Below are 15,718 nucleotides of genomic sequence, written 5' to 3'. Positions count from 1 at the left end.
CTCTCTCACACCTTTCTTCCTGGCCTTTGTCAGGTTCAGGCAGTCATCAGAGGAGAGCCGTAAATGGACAAGAAAGGAGGTAGATTCACTAATAATGAAGAGGCTACCAACTATAATAAATGAAGAAAACAAGTAAAGCTAGAAAAAAAATAATGATGTACAGTTGAAGGAGACACCCAAAGGTAATATGGAAACTGTTAATTGTTAGTACAAAAACTATTCAAGTTATAGATAAAATTAAACTTTTTTGGTGAACTACTTGATGCAAAAGACAAGGAAGGAAGACAGAATCTTAAAATAATTAACTGGTTCTTCAAATCTTCCTGAGTTTTGTCTCTGTTTCTTATAACAGGTTCTTATAAAAATTGTATCTTGTTGATCGTTTAATAATTATTCTATATTATGAATAGGAAAAATGGTCTTGAGAACTTAATGTATCATCTTTTTAAGCTTTGAACACTGGTCTTATGAGGAAACCAATTGTTTCAGAATACTATATTGTACTTTCAGTTATGCTCAATTTCATATCTTGTGAAATATAAACTCCTCCCTTATCTGGCTGTAGGTGGAGCTCTAAGGTTTTCTTTATAAGTTCGGTTAAATTGTTGTACTAACACTGATGTTTAGAATAATTTCACCTTTATTGACACATATGGTGAAGCTTGAATATCGAGTGAGCTCAGTTTTTTCTGATGCCTCCCCTTCCCCCTTCTCTCTACACCTCACCTCACATGCCCTTCATGTTGCCAAACACACACAGTGGCAGTGTCAAGGGGTTTTTGAGGGGATTGAGACCCCTCAATAATGAGCCCTATTCCAAAATATTGTTTACTTTGCTGTAATATCAGTTAATTTTAGGAGGGGCAAGCAGCTGAACATTGATGTTATTATACACACATTTGCTGCCAGTGACCAGAACAGGCATATAATTTTAAAGTAACATCTTGATTTAAAGTTCCTGAGCTATTTACCATGCTCTTACTTCTACTATTCTTTCTCAGATTGTATTAACTTCATTTTGAATAATTCTTTTCAGCCATGTTAACTACATGCGTACACGTGTCTATATTTTATTTCTTTTGATAGAGTAGCTTTTACCTTAATGGCAATAGACATTGAAAATACATTATTCTGGATTTTTTTGTTTTATGTATTTCCTTGGGCAGAATTTTAGATGAGATAAAAAAATTGTTATGTTAACACTGCATTTTCAAAGAGTACAGGTGTCTGAAATGTAGGTACCTTAGTACATATACATAGCAATATGCCATCAATACTTTACTTTGATGACATTTTGTGAAGTCCCTCCACATTTTAGCCCAGCCCCCATCAGTTCCCCAATGAAAATTTCATGGCACCATCACGGAACACAGAAGACTCTATGGCAGCCTTGAAATCATTACAAACACAACATTCCAAATGCACAACTGAGAAACATCCACATGACACCAACACTGCAGCAGCTCTACATGTGGTAGGGAGAATTGTCATCCTAAACTGTATGTAGTGGCATTGTTGCAATGACCAAAAATATGCCTGGACCAGACAGGATCCCCATTGGCATGCAGTCCTCTTTCACATCCCCAAAATGCAACAACAGATGCAGCACAAGCTCAAACAATGAGTGGAGCATGATAGCATCAGCACCCATCCTAGCCAGCATATGATTACAGCACTGGCCAGTGATACCAAAGACAGTCTACTGCTTTAATCTTTAGTGATGTAGTAAGTACAGTATGTAAATGTGAGTTAAAGTGGTTGCAAGGTCAATTGTTTGGGCTGTTCCTATGGAAGGGAGCTTGACTTAACCATTACTGAGGAGATGGTGTCACCAAGTTCAATGCACATTTAATTTTCTACAGGAGTGCAGAAGTGGGTGACACTGAAAAATGTATGGTGCCTTTGCCTGGTAGATGTCTACTTTCTGGCCTGTCTCAAGTTGAAAGACAAAAATAAATTATTTGAGTAGATTTTGGTTTGATTTGAGTGAATCTGCTAAATCTGCTAACCGAAGAATGCTAATAAGCAGCATGAAGGATATGTGGAGTAAGGAGAAATGTTCATGAATTATACAGGTGAATGGGGAACAAATAAAATTGGTAACATCTACTTGAGAACAAAAGATTTGTCCTGTCTGAGCAGACTTATTAGGAATATGATTTATTCTAAGGCAGCAACCAGTCTTGATATATATACTCTGATGAAGAAACACTCTGGTATGCTTTGCAGCTTATCCTTGTACTATGAGATTGTAGAGAACTGATCCCCTTCTATTTTCATGATTCTCACTTCAGTTGCTGCAAGGTCACTGTTTCTCAGAGGATAATGGTATCTTATTTCTTGTATGCTGTTTGGTTCTGGTGTAAGGAGCGTAAAGAAAATAACATGCTTCAACCCGTGAAATATTTATTAGCAAGATAAACAAATGAAGCTTAGCATATTTTTTTGTTTGTTTATACATTGTAACAGTTGTGTTTCTGTGTTGCAGTCCTTTAACTTTTCTCCCACAATCTACACTTTTTAACTCTAATTTAGATATCCAAGAATAAAATATATTCATTTTTTGGTATAAAGCTCTAAATGTTGTTTGAATAGTATAGGAAAAACACTTAATGGTGATAAACCAACACAGAACAGCACAAATTAAGATCTTGGTAGTTTTTCTGATTTAAAGATGGATAAATGCATTTGTATATCTCATTACATTAAAACATGATATTTCTATAACAAATGTAAGTATTGCCATTTTCAACTTTTTTTCCAACATTGCTCCTGACAATTATCTCTTAAATTTACATAGTATTTACAAATTGCTCAGGTAATCTTAAAACCTAAGACTTCACTTATATCACATGGTGAATGTGAACGTCATACCTCCGCATACATAAGATGAATCGATACCAAACAAATTTACTGTCTCGGATCATGTTGACTTACACTTTCTCATCAACAGATGGTTATCAAATGAGAAGACAAAATGGAATGTTTATAGGTTTTCTTTAGTCAGAAGAGGAACAATACTCATTGCACTTGACTCTCCTACATGAGTTAGACTCTTTGATTCTCCTCCTTTTCTTTTTATGCCTGCAAATCCTCTCTTCTGATGAATCTGACACAGAATCTGAATCTGAGCTTGAGCTACAGTTAGTCCTTTTTGACTTGCATTTTTTCTTATGCTTTCCTTTTTTAACTTTTTTACTTTTTTCCTTATGTTTATCCTTTTTCTTATGTTTACCTTTCTTACTGAAATATTTTGATTTTGAATTACTATGATCACCTTTTTTTCCCTTGTAGTGAATTTTTTTTGCAACTGAAGAGCATTCACTTGAGGATCCATCTTGCCCATCATGATCATCCCTGGAGGAACTTCTCTCTGTTGTACTAGTAGATGGAGGTGTCCACACATTATCTGAGTTACACCAACTGTTACTTGAATTTTCAGAAACACAGAGGTGGTTAGAACTATGCTTCTTGTGAGATGTCCAAAGGTGTGACTGTGAGGAGCTTTTGACTTTGGATTTGTGGTCTTTCCTTCTTTTTCTTATAGGTGAATTTGTATCATGCCAAGAACTTGAGCCACAACCATCTCCCCTGCTTATTTCCTCATTCTTGTGTGCACCAACAGTCTTTCTAGTTTTAGACTTTTCTTTATGCCTATTTTTTTTCCTTTCAACACTGCTTTCACTGTCTGAAGATATGATGAACCGTTTGTGTGTGCCCTTTTGTACAGTTTTTATAATGTTGTAGTTACCATCTGATGAGGAAGACTGATCAATTCTTTGCCTGACACTACAAGTAAATGCTGCAACTTCTTGCACATTACAATAGCTATGATCTCTATTTGACATCCTGGAAGAAGCAGTAGCATTTGACTGTGAGAGAGGAATTGGAAAGTTTGTTCTATTTAAACTAGGTTTTCTTTTACCTTTCCTTTCTTGTTGAGAAGTCCTATCATCATTTCTTGAGTCATGACCATATTTATCTTCAAAATGCTTTCCACGGATAGGTAAGGATGGCATAGATTTTTCTTCTTCACTGTCCAAAGTGATGATCTCTGGCGTCCGCTGTCTCTTATTAACTTCTTCAACAATCATGCAAGCATCTGAATCATCACTATCTGATGGAATTTCTCTCTTCAGTTTCTTTCTTGCATTACTTCTGATTGTTGCATCTTCAGCTACTGATGTAGAAGCTCCTTCATTGATTGAGTTAAGGAAACTCCTAGCACGTCCTACTAGCTGATTCATCATGTAGGAGGACGACACAGGAGGCTCTGGGTTATGGTTTTCACTAAAGCGTGATTGCATGAACAAATTTGATTGCTGTGGGATTTCATTTGAGGAACTTTCATCACTGCTAATCAATACAGATCCTTCTTGAGTGAGGATTTCTTCCCTCTCAACAGTGTCTGGTGCAACTGCAGAACTTTGTTGTGCCCTACTAGTGGTAGAAGTAACAGGATTCCCTTGCACATCAACTTCCACTACTGCATCACTGTCTTCCGAGCTACTACTATCACTGCTGCTCTCATCATCAAACCCATATCGTGTCACATAATGAGCAGCATTATCATGGCCTACCATGTCATATGGAGATCGAGCAAAATTGTAGAATTCATGGACAAAATGCCTAGTTCGACTTCCAAGATGTGGTCGTACAGCCCGTCGAAACTCACGAGAATTAATGGGATATCTCTCAATGAGATCCATAACCTCCGTCAATACTATCCCAATTCTGGCAGAATGTAAAAGTGCAGCCAGCTCTCTATTAACCCATGGTACAAGACGATGGGTAAGAGCAGGCTGCTCCCGATAAAGCTGTGGTGAGCTCTGTCTATATCTTCCAGTTATATCTGCAATGGGCTGCACCCATTCATTGTTAAGGTAAATATTAAGTCTAAAGAAAGAGGAGCCTCGCATATTATACGAAGCTGAGCTGCGTTCTCGAGGACCTGAAGGGATAGCATCAGCAATGGGTGCTGTGCTTCCTGGATGCTGACGCCGTAAAGTAGCAGCTCCAGGAAAATTTGTTGTTCTGTAACCAAAGAATCTTCTGTCAGGGAAAAGAAATGAATCAATGTTGGTGAGGGGAACATATGGCTCAGACCGAGGTACTTTCCATTCCTTGAATTCTTTATCAGATTTGATGTCATAGATGATCTTGGTGAAGCGTTCTTTACACAATGGACACACTGCTTTTTGCTTAGACCATTCCTTGAGGCACACCAAACAAAAACAGTGCTGACAAGAGTTTGCCATACACTTGTCAGTGATGTTGCCCAGACAGATGGGACATGTGTCATCTGAAATAAGAGAAGTGGTGCTAGCTGGGCTTCTAGGTGGGCTTCCTTGTGAATTCTTGTTCTCACTTCCAGGCTTGCTTGAATCCAATCTTTTGCCTGATGAAGTGTCATCTCCATGGTCTTGTTCCTCTCTTGGGGACGGCATCCTGGAACACCTGCAAGTAGATTTTAATTAAATATCTAAACTCCAAAAATTCAATTTCATCCCTTACCAAAGTAACCGTATCACTCACACACACACACACACACACACACACACACACACACACACACACACACACATAAAGAAATAACCTCCCATAAGAAATACTTGTGGAAAAATCAGTGATGACAAAATAATAAAGTAAATAACATTCTGGAAAAGATTAGGTATATAGTTAGAAGGCCTTTTAAGGAGCTCCTCCTTTGATATAGCCCTCTCAGTCTTTTTTACAAGCATATTTCAAGTGAATCAATTACTACAAAATAAGACCAAGACAGGAAACACAAAGTGGCAATCAGATTCCATTCTGGCAATTAGTGAGGGTCTTGTGAGAGGTGATATTGTTATGCAGCAGGTCGTAAAGAACTCATTTAGATAATATATTACAAGCTTAGATTTAATATTTGTCCTTAAAAGACTACATGGTTGATAGTCCCTCAGGATTTGGATTAGCAGCCTCATGAAGTTAGTTTTAGATTAACCTGTTTAGTGTTTAGTACATGTACATAGGTACTCATACTTATGTATTAGGAAAGTGTTTGGTATGTATATATACAATTTTCTTTTTGTTTGTATATACAGACATTCTCTGAAATCCAATTCACTGTTACACAATATTTGTTCTTTATTACCATGTGTCTGCTACAAGATCAGTATGTTTTGTTATTACGATATCCCAAGTACCAATTTGCTCTGCACTCAAGTACAGTGAACACCGAGTCTTTCATGGCTTAGTTATCACTTATTCATGTTTGCATAGTTTATCACTGGAAACTGATTCTTCTTACAATGTAGGAAATTCCACTTTATCATAAAAAAATTAACTGTTTTACTTGATAAAATGCAAGCTAAATCATGGTGTGGTTTGAGGAAATATCTAGATATAATGGTAGGTAGCACATGATAGCCTGGAACCTTACCATTAGCTGATATTATGTTTATTGCATTTTGGATATAACAACCACTTTAAGGTTATTGAACACATTTTATTTATTTACAAAATTTTGCAAATTACAGCATATTTCAAAGTTACTGAATATTAGTTTTATTTTACCAATATCCTACCATCAACTCATATATAGTTGCCACTCTAAAAACTCACTGAAAAAATGTAAACGGTTGTACAGTTGTGCCTTGCAATAACGGACACTACAGGGGTGAGACGTTCTCCATTACTGAGTGATTTGTCTGTGAGACCCTTAAATATCCCATTTATTCTCTTTAAATAATGCAAAAAATTACTTTCAAAATTTAATCTGTCTTGTTGTACACTCAATGTTGAAATAAAAAGCTCATTATTATTCAAAAAGTGTACAGTAATAAAAAATTTGTCTTACCAAGAATAGAGAAATAACAATATAGTTTCCCATTTGGTGTAATAGCCAATTCCCATGTGGTTCTGTGGCATCTTAAACAAGCATTTAATGACTGCCTGTGGCATCTTAAACAAACATTTAATGACTGCCTGAAGGACATTGCTGAGGTGACAAAGGACGGGAAGAAGAGATTGTCAAAGTCAGAGTAGACTACCCCAACACTATTGCCACCTCCCCATAGGCTTGCCTCCTTTCTCTAGTGCCACTCCACCTCCTTACCTTGCCTCTGTCTTTCTCTCCCTGTTTTCTATATTAATTGGTGTTTCCAAAATTACTTCTGAAATCCTTCAAATTTTTGTACCACATCGCCATTGAGGTAAATTTAAGATGTGTTCTCTATAGAAAAGTGTTCCCCAATCCTAAAGCAGGTACAGTAGAGGAGGCAATTTGTAATACCTTAAGCAAACAATATCATCTACAGAACCCACAAACTGGAATACAACCACGAAAGTTTCACCAGTAGTGTAAAATAGTATTTGCTATGGTGGCGGGTATCTCGCTGACCTCTATTGCTGCAATTTCTCAGCATGGAGTACTGTAAGTGAAGAAAGATTAGGACGGCTCAGTATTCCTACTGCCGGATTTGCACAATAGGTTATGTAGGGTTACCGAGTTAGGTATCTTAAGTTCATTTTTATCCACAAGGTATCAAAATCGCTCTCATTAAGTAGTTAATAATTCCTCTTGCCTGTCAAGGAGAGAGAGAGAGAGAGAGAGATTGCAAACTAGCTTTGTATTTTTTTTTTTCCCTAGGGAAGTGGGGGAGTCAGGTCACCAGGCAGGCATGCATGTGCAAATTGACTCGCTTTCTGGTTGCCACAACAGAAGTACACACTGACGCTACCCCATCTTAATGTTGTACAGCCACACCAAGGAAAAAAAGTCTCTCCATCCAATAATGTTCAATAAATAAGTGGAGCTTGGGGCAATAACTAAAATTAACTGTTGTCTCATCTTATGTTTCTTCTCACCACTCACTATATTACATAAACAGCACCTTTACAGCTGAGATCTTCATATATCTTGTGTCCCGACCTCTTTTTTTTTTTTTTTTTTTTTTTTTTTTGCAAAATCATGCATTAACTTGAATATAAGACTGTTATTCCATTTTCTTTGAATTAATGAAAGATATGGCAACATAGCAAGGATTATCAGCATCACCCTGTGGGCCAGTACATTTAGTTTTACTATAGCCTAGTAATGCCCTACCCTGATTGGTGTACTACCCTCCAAGGGCCTTTTATGGAAGGTTTACATGTTACCCATACAATTCCTTATTTGTTTAGACTAGACATGTTTATCTTCAAGCATTTGACAGCCAGGTATAATAACAATGAATTCATTGACAAGTTATGTTAGTTTTGTATGAAAATAGATGGCGCAATGACTAACACTGATATTCATGTATACAATTGAAATTGTTAACAGACCACAACATACCTCACTTATGGTGGAAAACATACTGCCTAGTTCTCTCTGGTTTGCACACAACAGGAGAAAGATACTGGCAGAAAAATTTGAACTATGCCTCGTCATTTCCACTCTGTTTATGTGTTATGAGACTTAACATGGGACATAATGCACAGACCCGCCTTGTGCACAGACCCCCCAGTACTCTAAATGCTACACTGCCAAGGGCCAATACCTCACAAGTCCCCACCTTATGCAGTCTTGCTAATGAGTATTGTCCTGCTACAAACTCACTATATACCCACCCTCACAGCCAATCTAAGACAGTAATCTGCAACGTGAACAAATACTTCTTGGAGAGAGAGAAAGAGAGAAAGAGATACAGTAATACCTCGAGATATGAACGCCCCAACATACAATTTTTTTTATGTACGACGAAAAATTTCACATAATTTACCCCTTTAAAGATATTTTTAAGATACGAATAGCCATCCATATCTGTAACATGGCCCTGTGCGCTAACGCTAGTGGTGACTGTAAAGTCAAACCATTGTTGATGTATCATTCTGAGAACCCCAGGGCCTTTAAAACACATAAGGTGTTAAAAGATAAACTTCAGGTCATGTGGTGTGCCAATAGTAAGGCATGGGTAACTCGCCAATTCCTCCTTTGTACTACATATTAGAGATGTACCGATGCATTGGTATCGGTATCAGCGGTATCGGCCCATTTTTTGGGCATTGGTATCGGCTTATTTTATGCCGATAATTCTGATACCTAAAAGGAATTTACTACTTAGTGATATAATCGATATAAGATATTGATGACACCAAATTAATATAATACAGCGTATTAAGTTTCAGTGGTGATTACCGTATGTCATAGAATACTGCTTTCTGTGGTAATAAGCCACAACCTAGAAATTTAGAATAAACTAAACTTTTTTCTATTTAACTGAAATTATTAGGTGAAAGCTCATTTTTCTGAATTGGTCAACTAATGTGTAATGAATTAATATCAAAGGATGTCAGATTTAATAAAAGAGAAACATACACAACAAAATGAGTTTCTTTTGCTAATATTTTGTGTCTGTTTTACAATTTTAATAATTTTAAAAATATTTTTGATCGCCAAAATATCGTCAATAAAATTAATAATGAAAATGCACAAGACCAAATGGTCACTAAAGGAGTAAGAAGTAAGAATTTAAAATAACTGACAAGAATCAGAAGACTGAGAAGATATTCATTCCAATTACTGAGTAATTTACCTTTGCAGATGGCTTCAAAAAGCTTCTAGAATTGCTCCTATTTCACAAACGTTCTCAGAAGGACTTACAGCATCCCCTAAAACAAAGCTTCCCATCTGATAACGCTCGCCGTCCACCAACTCATCCTGGTGTCCAGTGTAGTAATCACTATAAGTAGTAGTATCGGTATCAGCCCAATTAGGTGGTATCGGTATCGGTATCGGAATCGACCAAAATCTTGGTATCGGTACATCTCTACTACATATACGAAGTTAATTTTCACTCGCACTAATTCAGCAAGTTTGGCGAGAAACACACAAAATAACCTGTATTCACATACTGATTACACTTGGAAATTCAATAAATGAGTGAGCACAAATGGTGTTCTACCTACAAGCAAGCCCTCCTCTTTGCAGTGCAAAAAAACAGAAGTCTCTAGATGCTATGGTTACCAAAATATCACAGGTTGAATGAGGTGGTACCATTGGTGTACGTGGCCTTGCGTCCGATTGGGTTCAGTGGCCTTGACTAGAGCTATAGAAGATGGCCCCCCCTTGTATTCTCTCTCTCTCTCTCTCTCTCTCTCTCTCTCTCTCTCTCTCTCTCTCTCTCCTGTTCTGATACCACTCTCATTCAAAAGTTGTCTCCCCGCAACATGGCGAGAGACCCAAGGTGTAGAAGAAAGGTGCGCGGGAGAGGTGGCGGAATCGGACACCGTGAAATCACTGTCGCTCCCACTGTCCATCGTGGGAGTTCATGACACAGTGACGTATAGCATGTTTACTCCTGATGAGTGTTGCCAGCTCACAAGCAAAGAAATGGAGAAGAAAATAGCCAAGACATGGCCCCAAAAAATGCCTAAATGTCTATCCACGTGCCCCGAGTCTTGCATGATGAATGTCTATTGACATGGCCCGAGTTCTGCAAGTTAAGTTGTTATTTTGGGCAATACAGTACACTTATATCATGCATACAATGAACACTGTATTTATCTTATATTAAATCTATATTTGATTGGTATTTAAAGCATGTTAATTTTTTAGGGGAGTATCATATTTTATGGCTTGCAAGACGCTGCATCTTGGAAGACGCACCCTAATATTTTAAAGAAATTTCTAAGAAAAAAAAGTCATTCTCATACAAGAACACATTCACCATATACCCGACCATTGAACACAAAAAACATAAGAAGCAAGGAGTCTGCAAGACACTATTGTTTCACCACTCATTACAAATTTGCTGGAGCACCCACCACAAATTTAAAACTATGTAAATAAAAAACCATAGGTAAATACATATACACAGTGAAACAGTCCATCTCTTCTTGTTTTAGTGGCATGCAACGGCATGTTTTGGACGTATTGTTTACATTACAGAAACACTTGTCCGATCGCCCGAAACCGAACGCGTCGTTAAGTGTTGCAGTTTGTATTTATTTTATTTTGCAATTGTGCTTCACAGGCTTTATCAATGTGAATACAATTCACAAGTGGAGTTTTGACTCTTGCTTGAATGAGTAAGCCATTTGGATGTTCTATTAATAAAGGTATAAAGGCACCTAGCATGTGTGTGCGTTCGTGTGCATGTATGTGTGTGTTGCAATGAGACGAGGGAGCGGCCCATTTTCTCCACACGCTGAGTAGGCTGCAGGAAGGATTATGGTATTGGAAATACTTGTAACACCTAAGTACTGAGTTTACATAATATAAAAGGCTAAATTAAATAGTACTTAAGCTAACATCATAATGTAATGACTCAACATACAAATCCAGGTTGCTATTGGTCAAGTGTCCAAGCTCACTTGAGGTTGGGGGTTGCCTTACAATACAACATTCATCTTGGAAGACGCACTAGTATTTTTCAGGGTATTTTTTAGGAAAAAAAGTGTGTCTTGCAAGCAGTAATATACGGTAAATTTGTATCACTAGAACAAATTAATTCTAATTACATTAATTTCTATGGGAAAAATTGATTTGATATATGATTTTTTTTATATACAACGATCGTCACGGAAGGAATTAAATTCATATGTCGAGGTATCACTGTATTAGGCAGCTGTGTCATTTTGTTTACATTGTTCTCGCCACCTCCGCTGGCAATACACCAATGAAATACTTTGCTCATTATGTCATTTGCAAGAAGAAAGGCTAATCCACTTCATACTAAATTACCCTCAGTCGAAAGAAGAAAGAAATTAAATTGTAGACTTCAATAGACTGTTAAATGAAGACAAAAATCTAGTGATTGGAGATTAAATTTTTGAGTGTCATCTGCAGTCTGCACTTTGGTCAGCTGTGGTGCTCCCTCTCTCTCTCTCTCTCTCTCTCTCTCTCTCTCTCTCTCTCTCTCTGTGGCAGTGTCATTATCCTCACTTGCCCAACAACATTCAAACAAAAATGCATAACTAGCATTTCACTTTGCCAGGCCACAAGTCCAACCAGCTAGGGACCACAAATCACCATGAGTGTCACTCTCCACCTTATTACAAGTTTTGTAAATCGTTGACAAACAATAGAGTAGAACATAGAGTTACAATGTTATATATCTAGCATGTCTTTTTGGGTTATTTATCTTGTCTTAAGTGTATTTGTCTGTCCGGCCACTTGGAAACTATGGATTCGTGGGGAGGGGAAAAATTCTGCCATAACGATCTAAAAAAAAATTGGTTAGGTTAGGTTAGTCCAATCTGTTATTGAACGAAATCCATTACTGTAAGGTCCAATATTGCAAGGCACCACTGTATCTCTAAAGTTATTTGTAATTAGTAGATTCCGACATATGCATAACATAATTCAACTTTTCTACTTTGTATTCATATAAAATAATTCACTATACATGTCTCCAGACATTGATATATATATATATATATATATATATATATATATATATATATATATATATATATATATATATATATATATATATATATATATATATATATAAACATAATTTTTTCCCTCGCACGATCACTTGGCCAACTCCTTCACGTCACGCCGCTATGACTGCACCAGCCTCATCAGCTAAGAGTAGTGCCTGAAGACTTGCCAAAGATAAGTGTGTGGTCATTTTTCAGTCTGTGTAGGAGTGTGGCAATTCTTGATGGCAACTTAATATTAAGAAAACTTTTTTTGTGGAATTGACATGAATATTTTTATATGAATAAAATTTAGCTTTTTGTTATTTAGGTATGCTTTTCTTTATGCATTTGCATCAATATACTTTGAAATCAAGCTGCAGATCATAATAAATCAAAGCAAAAATCCATCCAAATTAATGTTTTACCATGTCCATTTGTAAAATCTAATTCTGGCTACATTTCATATGTTGCCAGAACAAGTGACAAGTGTGTCGGGGTTTTGTCATTTTCCATATTCAATACTTTGAATATCATAATTAATTATTCAGTTTTACAGATTGAACTTAAGTTCACTGCATATGGCATACTCTTCCACCCCATGTTACTTTAATATCTATTTTCATTTACTATACATTTATTCATTGTGTTGGCATGCCAGCAGTTGATTGGCCCACCTGTTTCTTATGTCTAGCTGTTACATCAAGTAGGTTGGGCCAACCCTTTAAATATTGTCAGTAGTGGAGTTCAGAGATAGCTGGTAGCATTGAAATATTGCTACACAGTCACCAGACATCACTCATGAAAATAAAAATTTTGGTATTATTTTACTTTTACACCAACAGCAACATGGCCTTTGTTACCCTTCTCATCTTATAAAGCTTTTCATTCTAAGTAATTGAACCCATACATACCTGTCGAAAATTGTTTGTAACGTTGATAAAAATGTTTAAAAATTTACCACTTTTTGGGGAGAGCGAGCAACACTCACCCATGTGATGGACTACCTGGTACTGAAGAATAACGTTGCATGTGTTTGTTTGTGTGTGCATATTGTCATATTACTTGTGCATAAGTGAAATGAATGGCAATGATTGGTTCCTTTGTTTGGGCATGCAACCATTGACCAATAAAAATAATACAGAATAAATCTAGCCAATCAAAGCAGTTTGTGGAGACAAGTGACTATTTGAATTCAGTCTATGAAAGATGTCTGCCCGGGCAAGGTGTTGCCTCGATCATATCCATTGTATTGCCAGGTTTTACGAAGAGAAATAAGGTAATGACTTTTATTTAAAGTAAATTTTGTTCTGAAAAATACATATCAGGCTATGTTAGGTTAGGGTTAGGTTAGTTTAAGATTTGGTTAAGTTAGGTTAGGTTTAGGTTTGGTTAGTGCAGATCCATTCAAAACAGGTCAAAATATGCCCAAAAAAGATTGCTTCATTTTACAGTAAAATTGTGCTTCCATTAGAGATGGGGGGATAAAAAAAAAAAAAAAAAATGATTTGCGACAAAGATGAAGTACATATTTATTTGAAACGGGTTGAAAGCTACCAGAAAACATTAATTTCATCTAGAAGTTGTAAGTGTACATAAGAGTGATGCCCAGCACTTTGCTTATTTGAAAAATTACATTTTGCAGTGAATACATTGTGATTTCTTGAACAACTCAACAAAAACAAGAAAACTGCACAAAAGAGAAAACTATAGCGACTTTCTGAGTTGACAGTAGATATTAAGCAATGGATAAGGTAAACTAACCCAACCTAATATTTAGTAAAACCCTAACCTAACCACTGGGGTTTTGCCTCCCCCTTGGACCGCCCTGAGGTAAAGTAACCTAATCAAACATATAGTCACCTAACCGGAGGGAAGTGGGTGGGGATATCTTCGCCACCATAGATCCCCCTACATCATTTAAACTCATTAATTTCTGACAGGGTGAAATAAGGCTAAAAATTACCCAGTGTAGGGCTGTAGTTAAATGTAGTGTATTTGCTACAGTCGGAATGAAACCAAAGCACGATGTTTTAGCAGGAAGATGCAATGAATGGCCTCGGGAACAGATCTCAAGTGCGAGGATTGTAACATTACCACGGAGTCACTCGCCACGGACCTAACACAAGCATATATGAGTACTCCAGGCACCAGAACAAGAAATTTTACCTCTCTTATTGTAGACGAATGGCCCTTTTGGAAGTTAACGAATCTGCCACATGTCTCACTTTGAAGACAACACCAATTTTCGTTCTGATGGATGGTAGTTGTCTCGGCTCCTCTCCACCTTGTTTACGAAATGACTCGCCCTCAATCGTCGGTTCGGTTTGACTTCGTATTCGGAGCAATGTAAATTTTGTTTTCCTATAATTTATGTTTATTTCTTAGGATTGCATATAACTTGATATGGCAGGGTTCTCAACCTTTTAATCTTGTGTACCCCTCGAAGTCCTTCAGTATTGATCACGTCGAAGTCCCTTACCCACAATGCAGCGTCTGGAAGGGTAACAATAAATGCATGGTTTATTGACTTAGTTTATTAAGTTTAAATTGTGTTATATATGTGGAGCAGACAAAATTTTTAATTAATAATAGTATTTTTCTATGAGGTAGTGTCGATAGGAACTGGTACCTCACAGGGAGACACTATATGTAACTAACATGCAATACATTTACCAAAAGGGAACTATATCAGACAATTTTTGATCATTATGGTAATGAACTAGTGTTGCTTGCAGCTAGTTGCAACTTGTAACTAGTAACAGTGATAGATAAGTCACTGTGTGTGTGAATAACATATAAAATAATAAATCAGAACAAATATTATAGGTTTACAAGGTTGTGTGGCAACTGTAATCCAAGAGAGCTTTCTCTCAAGTGATATAACTCCAAGAGTTTCCTTGTTAATGTTGTTAACGTGTTCTGGTTCTAGTGAAGGACACATCCAGTCTAGCACACGTAGGCCACATTGTATACTACAAACAAATTTGCAGCAATTCAAAACTGAAGCATTTTGAGAAACCTGCCACATACCCCCCACAATTACTCTCATGTACCCTGTTTAGGGGTACGTGTACCCCAGGTTGAGAACCATATACACATGTGCATTTAAATGAAGGATAAATAAAATATATATCAGGTGAAACGGCCTGAAGGTTGATTTTTCTTGGTATAGCAATTACTTTACACGTCAAAATCTCTCTCTCTCTCTCTCTCTCTCTCTCTCTCTCGCTTTTATTATTTAGAATGATGTGTGATTTCATGTTACTGTGCGTTGGAAAAGCATCAATCACTGAAATTTTTGCTTCACTATTTATTCCTTGTC

At 36.9% G+C, this 15,718-nt stretch overlaps 2 protein-coding genes across 9 annotated transcripts in view; one reads left to right on the top strand and one right to left on the bottom strand.

Annotated features, from left to right (window-relative positions):
* The window catches only part of LOC123519054 (galactose-3-O-sulfotransferase 3-like), a 32,291-nt gene that overhangs the window by 15,329 nt on the left and 1,244 nt on the right, over window positions 1-15,718 (top strand). For 5 of the 8 annotated variants that reach the window (XM_045280213.1, XM_045280212.1, XM_045280218.1 and 2 more), the window contains one exon: window positions 34-1,139. The exons of 1 other annotated variant lie outside the window; for it this stretch is intronic. In XM_045280213.1, the coding sequence (XP_045136148.1) occupies window positions 34-136 (103 nt within the window). In that variant the 3' untranslated portion in view covers window positions 137-1,139. Of the gene's footprint in view, window positions 1-33; window positions 1,140-1,862; window positions 1,969-15,718 lie in introns of those variants that run through there. 2 more of the 8 variants (XM_045280214.1, XM_045280215.1) reach the window with 2 other exon arrangements.
* Window positions 2,390-14,716, bottom strand: LOC123519053 (E3 ubiquitin-protein ligase Topors-like). Its single transcript, XM_045280210.1, has 2 exons — window positions 14,563-14,716; window positions 2,390-5,457 (listed from the first exon to the last, which is right to left on the bottom strand). The coding sequence occupies exon 2, from the start codon at window positions 5,445-5,447 to the stop codon at window positions 3,000-3,002; it is 2,448 nt and encodes an 815-aa protein (XP_045136145.1). The 5' UTR covers window positions 5,448-5,457; window positions 14,563-14,716; the 3' UTR covers window positions 2,390-2,999.

This window comes from Portunus trituberculatus, chromosome 44 (genome assembly GCF_017591435.1).
Source record: "Portunus trituberculatus isolate SZX2019 chromosome 44, ASM1759143v1, whole genome shotgun sequence".
NCBI classification, from domain to species: Eukaryota; Metazoa; Arthropoda; class Malacostraca; order Decapoda; family Portunidae; genus Portunus; species Portunus trituberculatus.
Note: the sequence above shows the minus strand (reverse complement) of the source record. Positions and strands in the feature narration are given on the sequence as shown.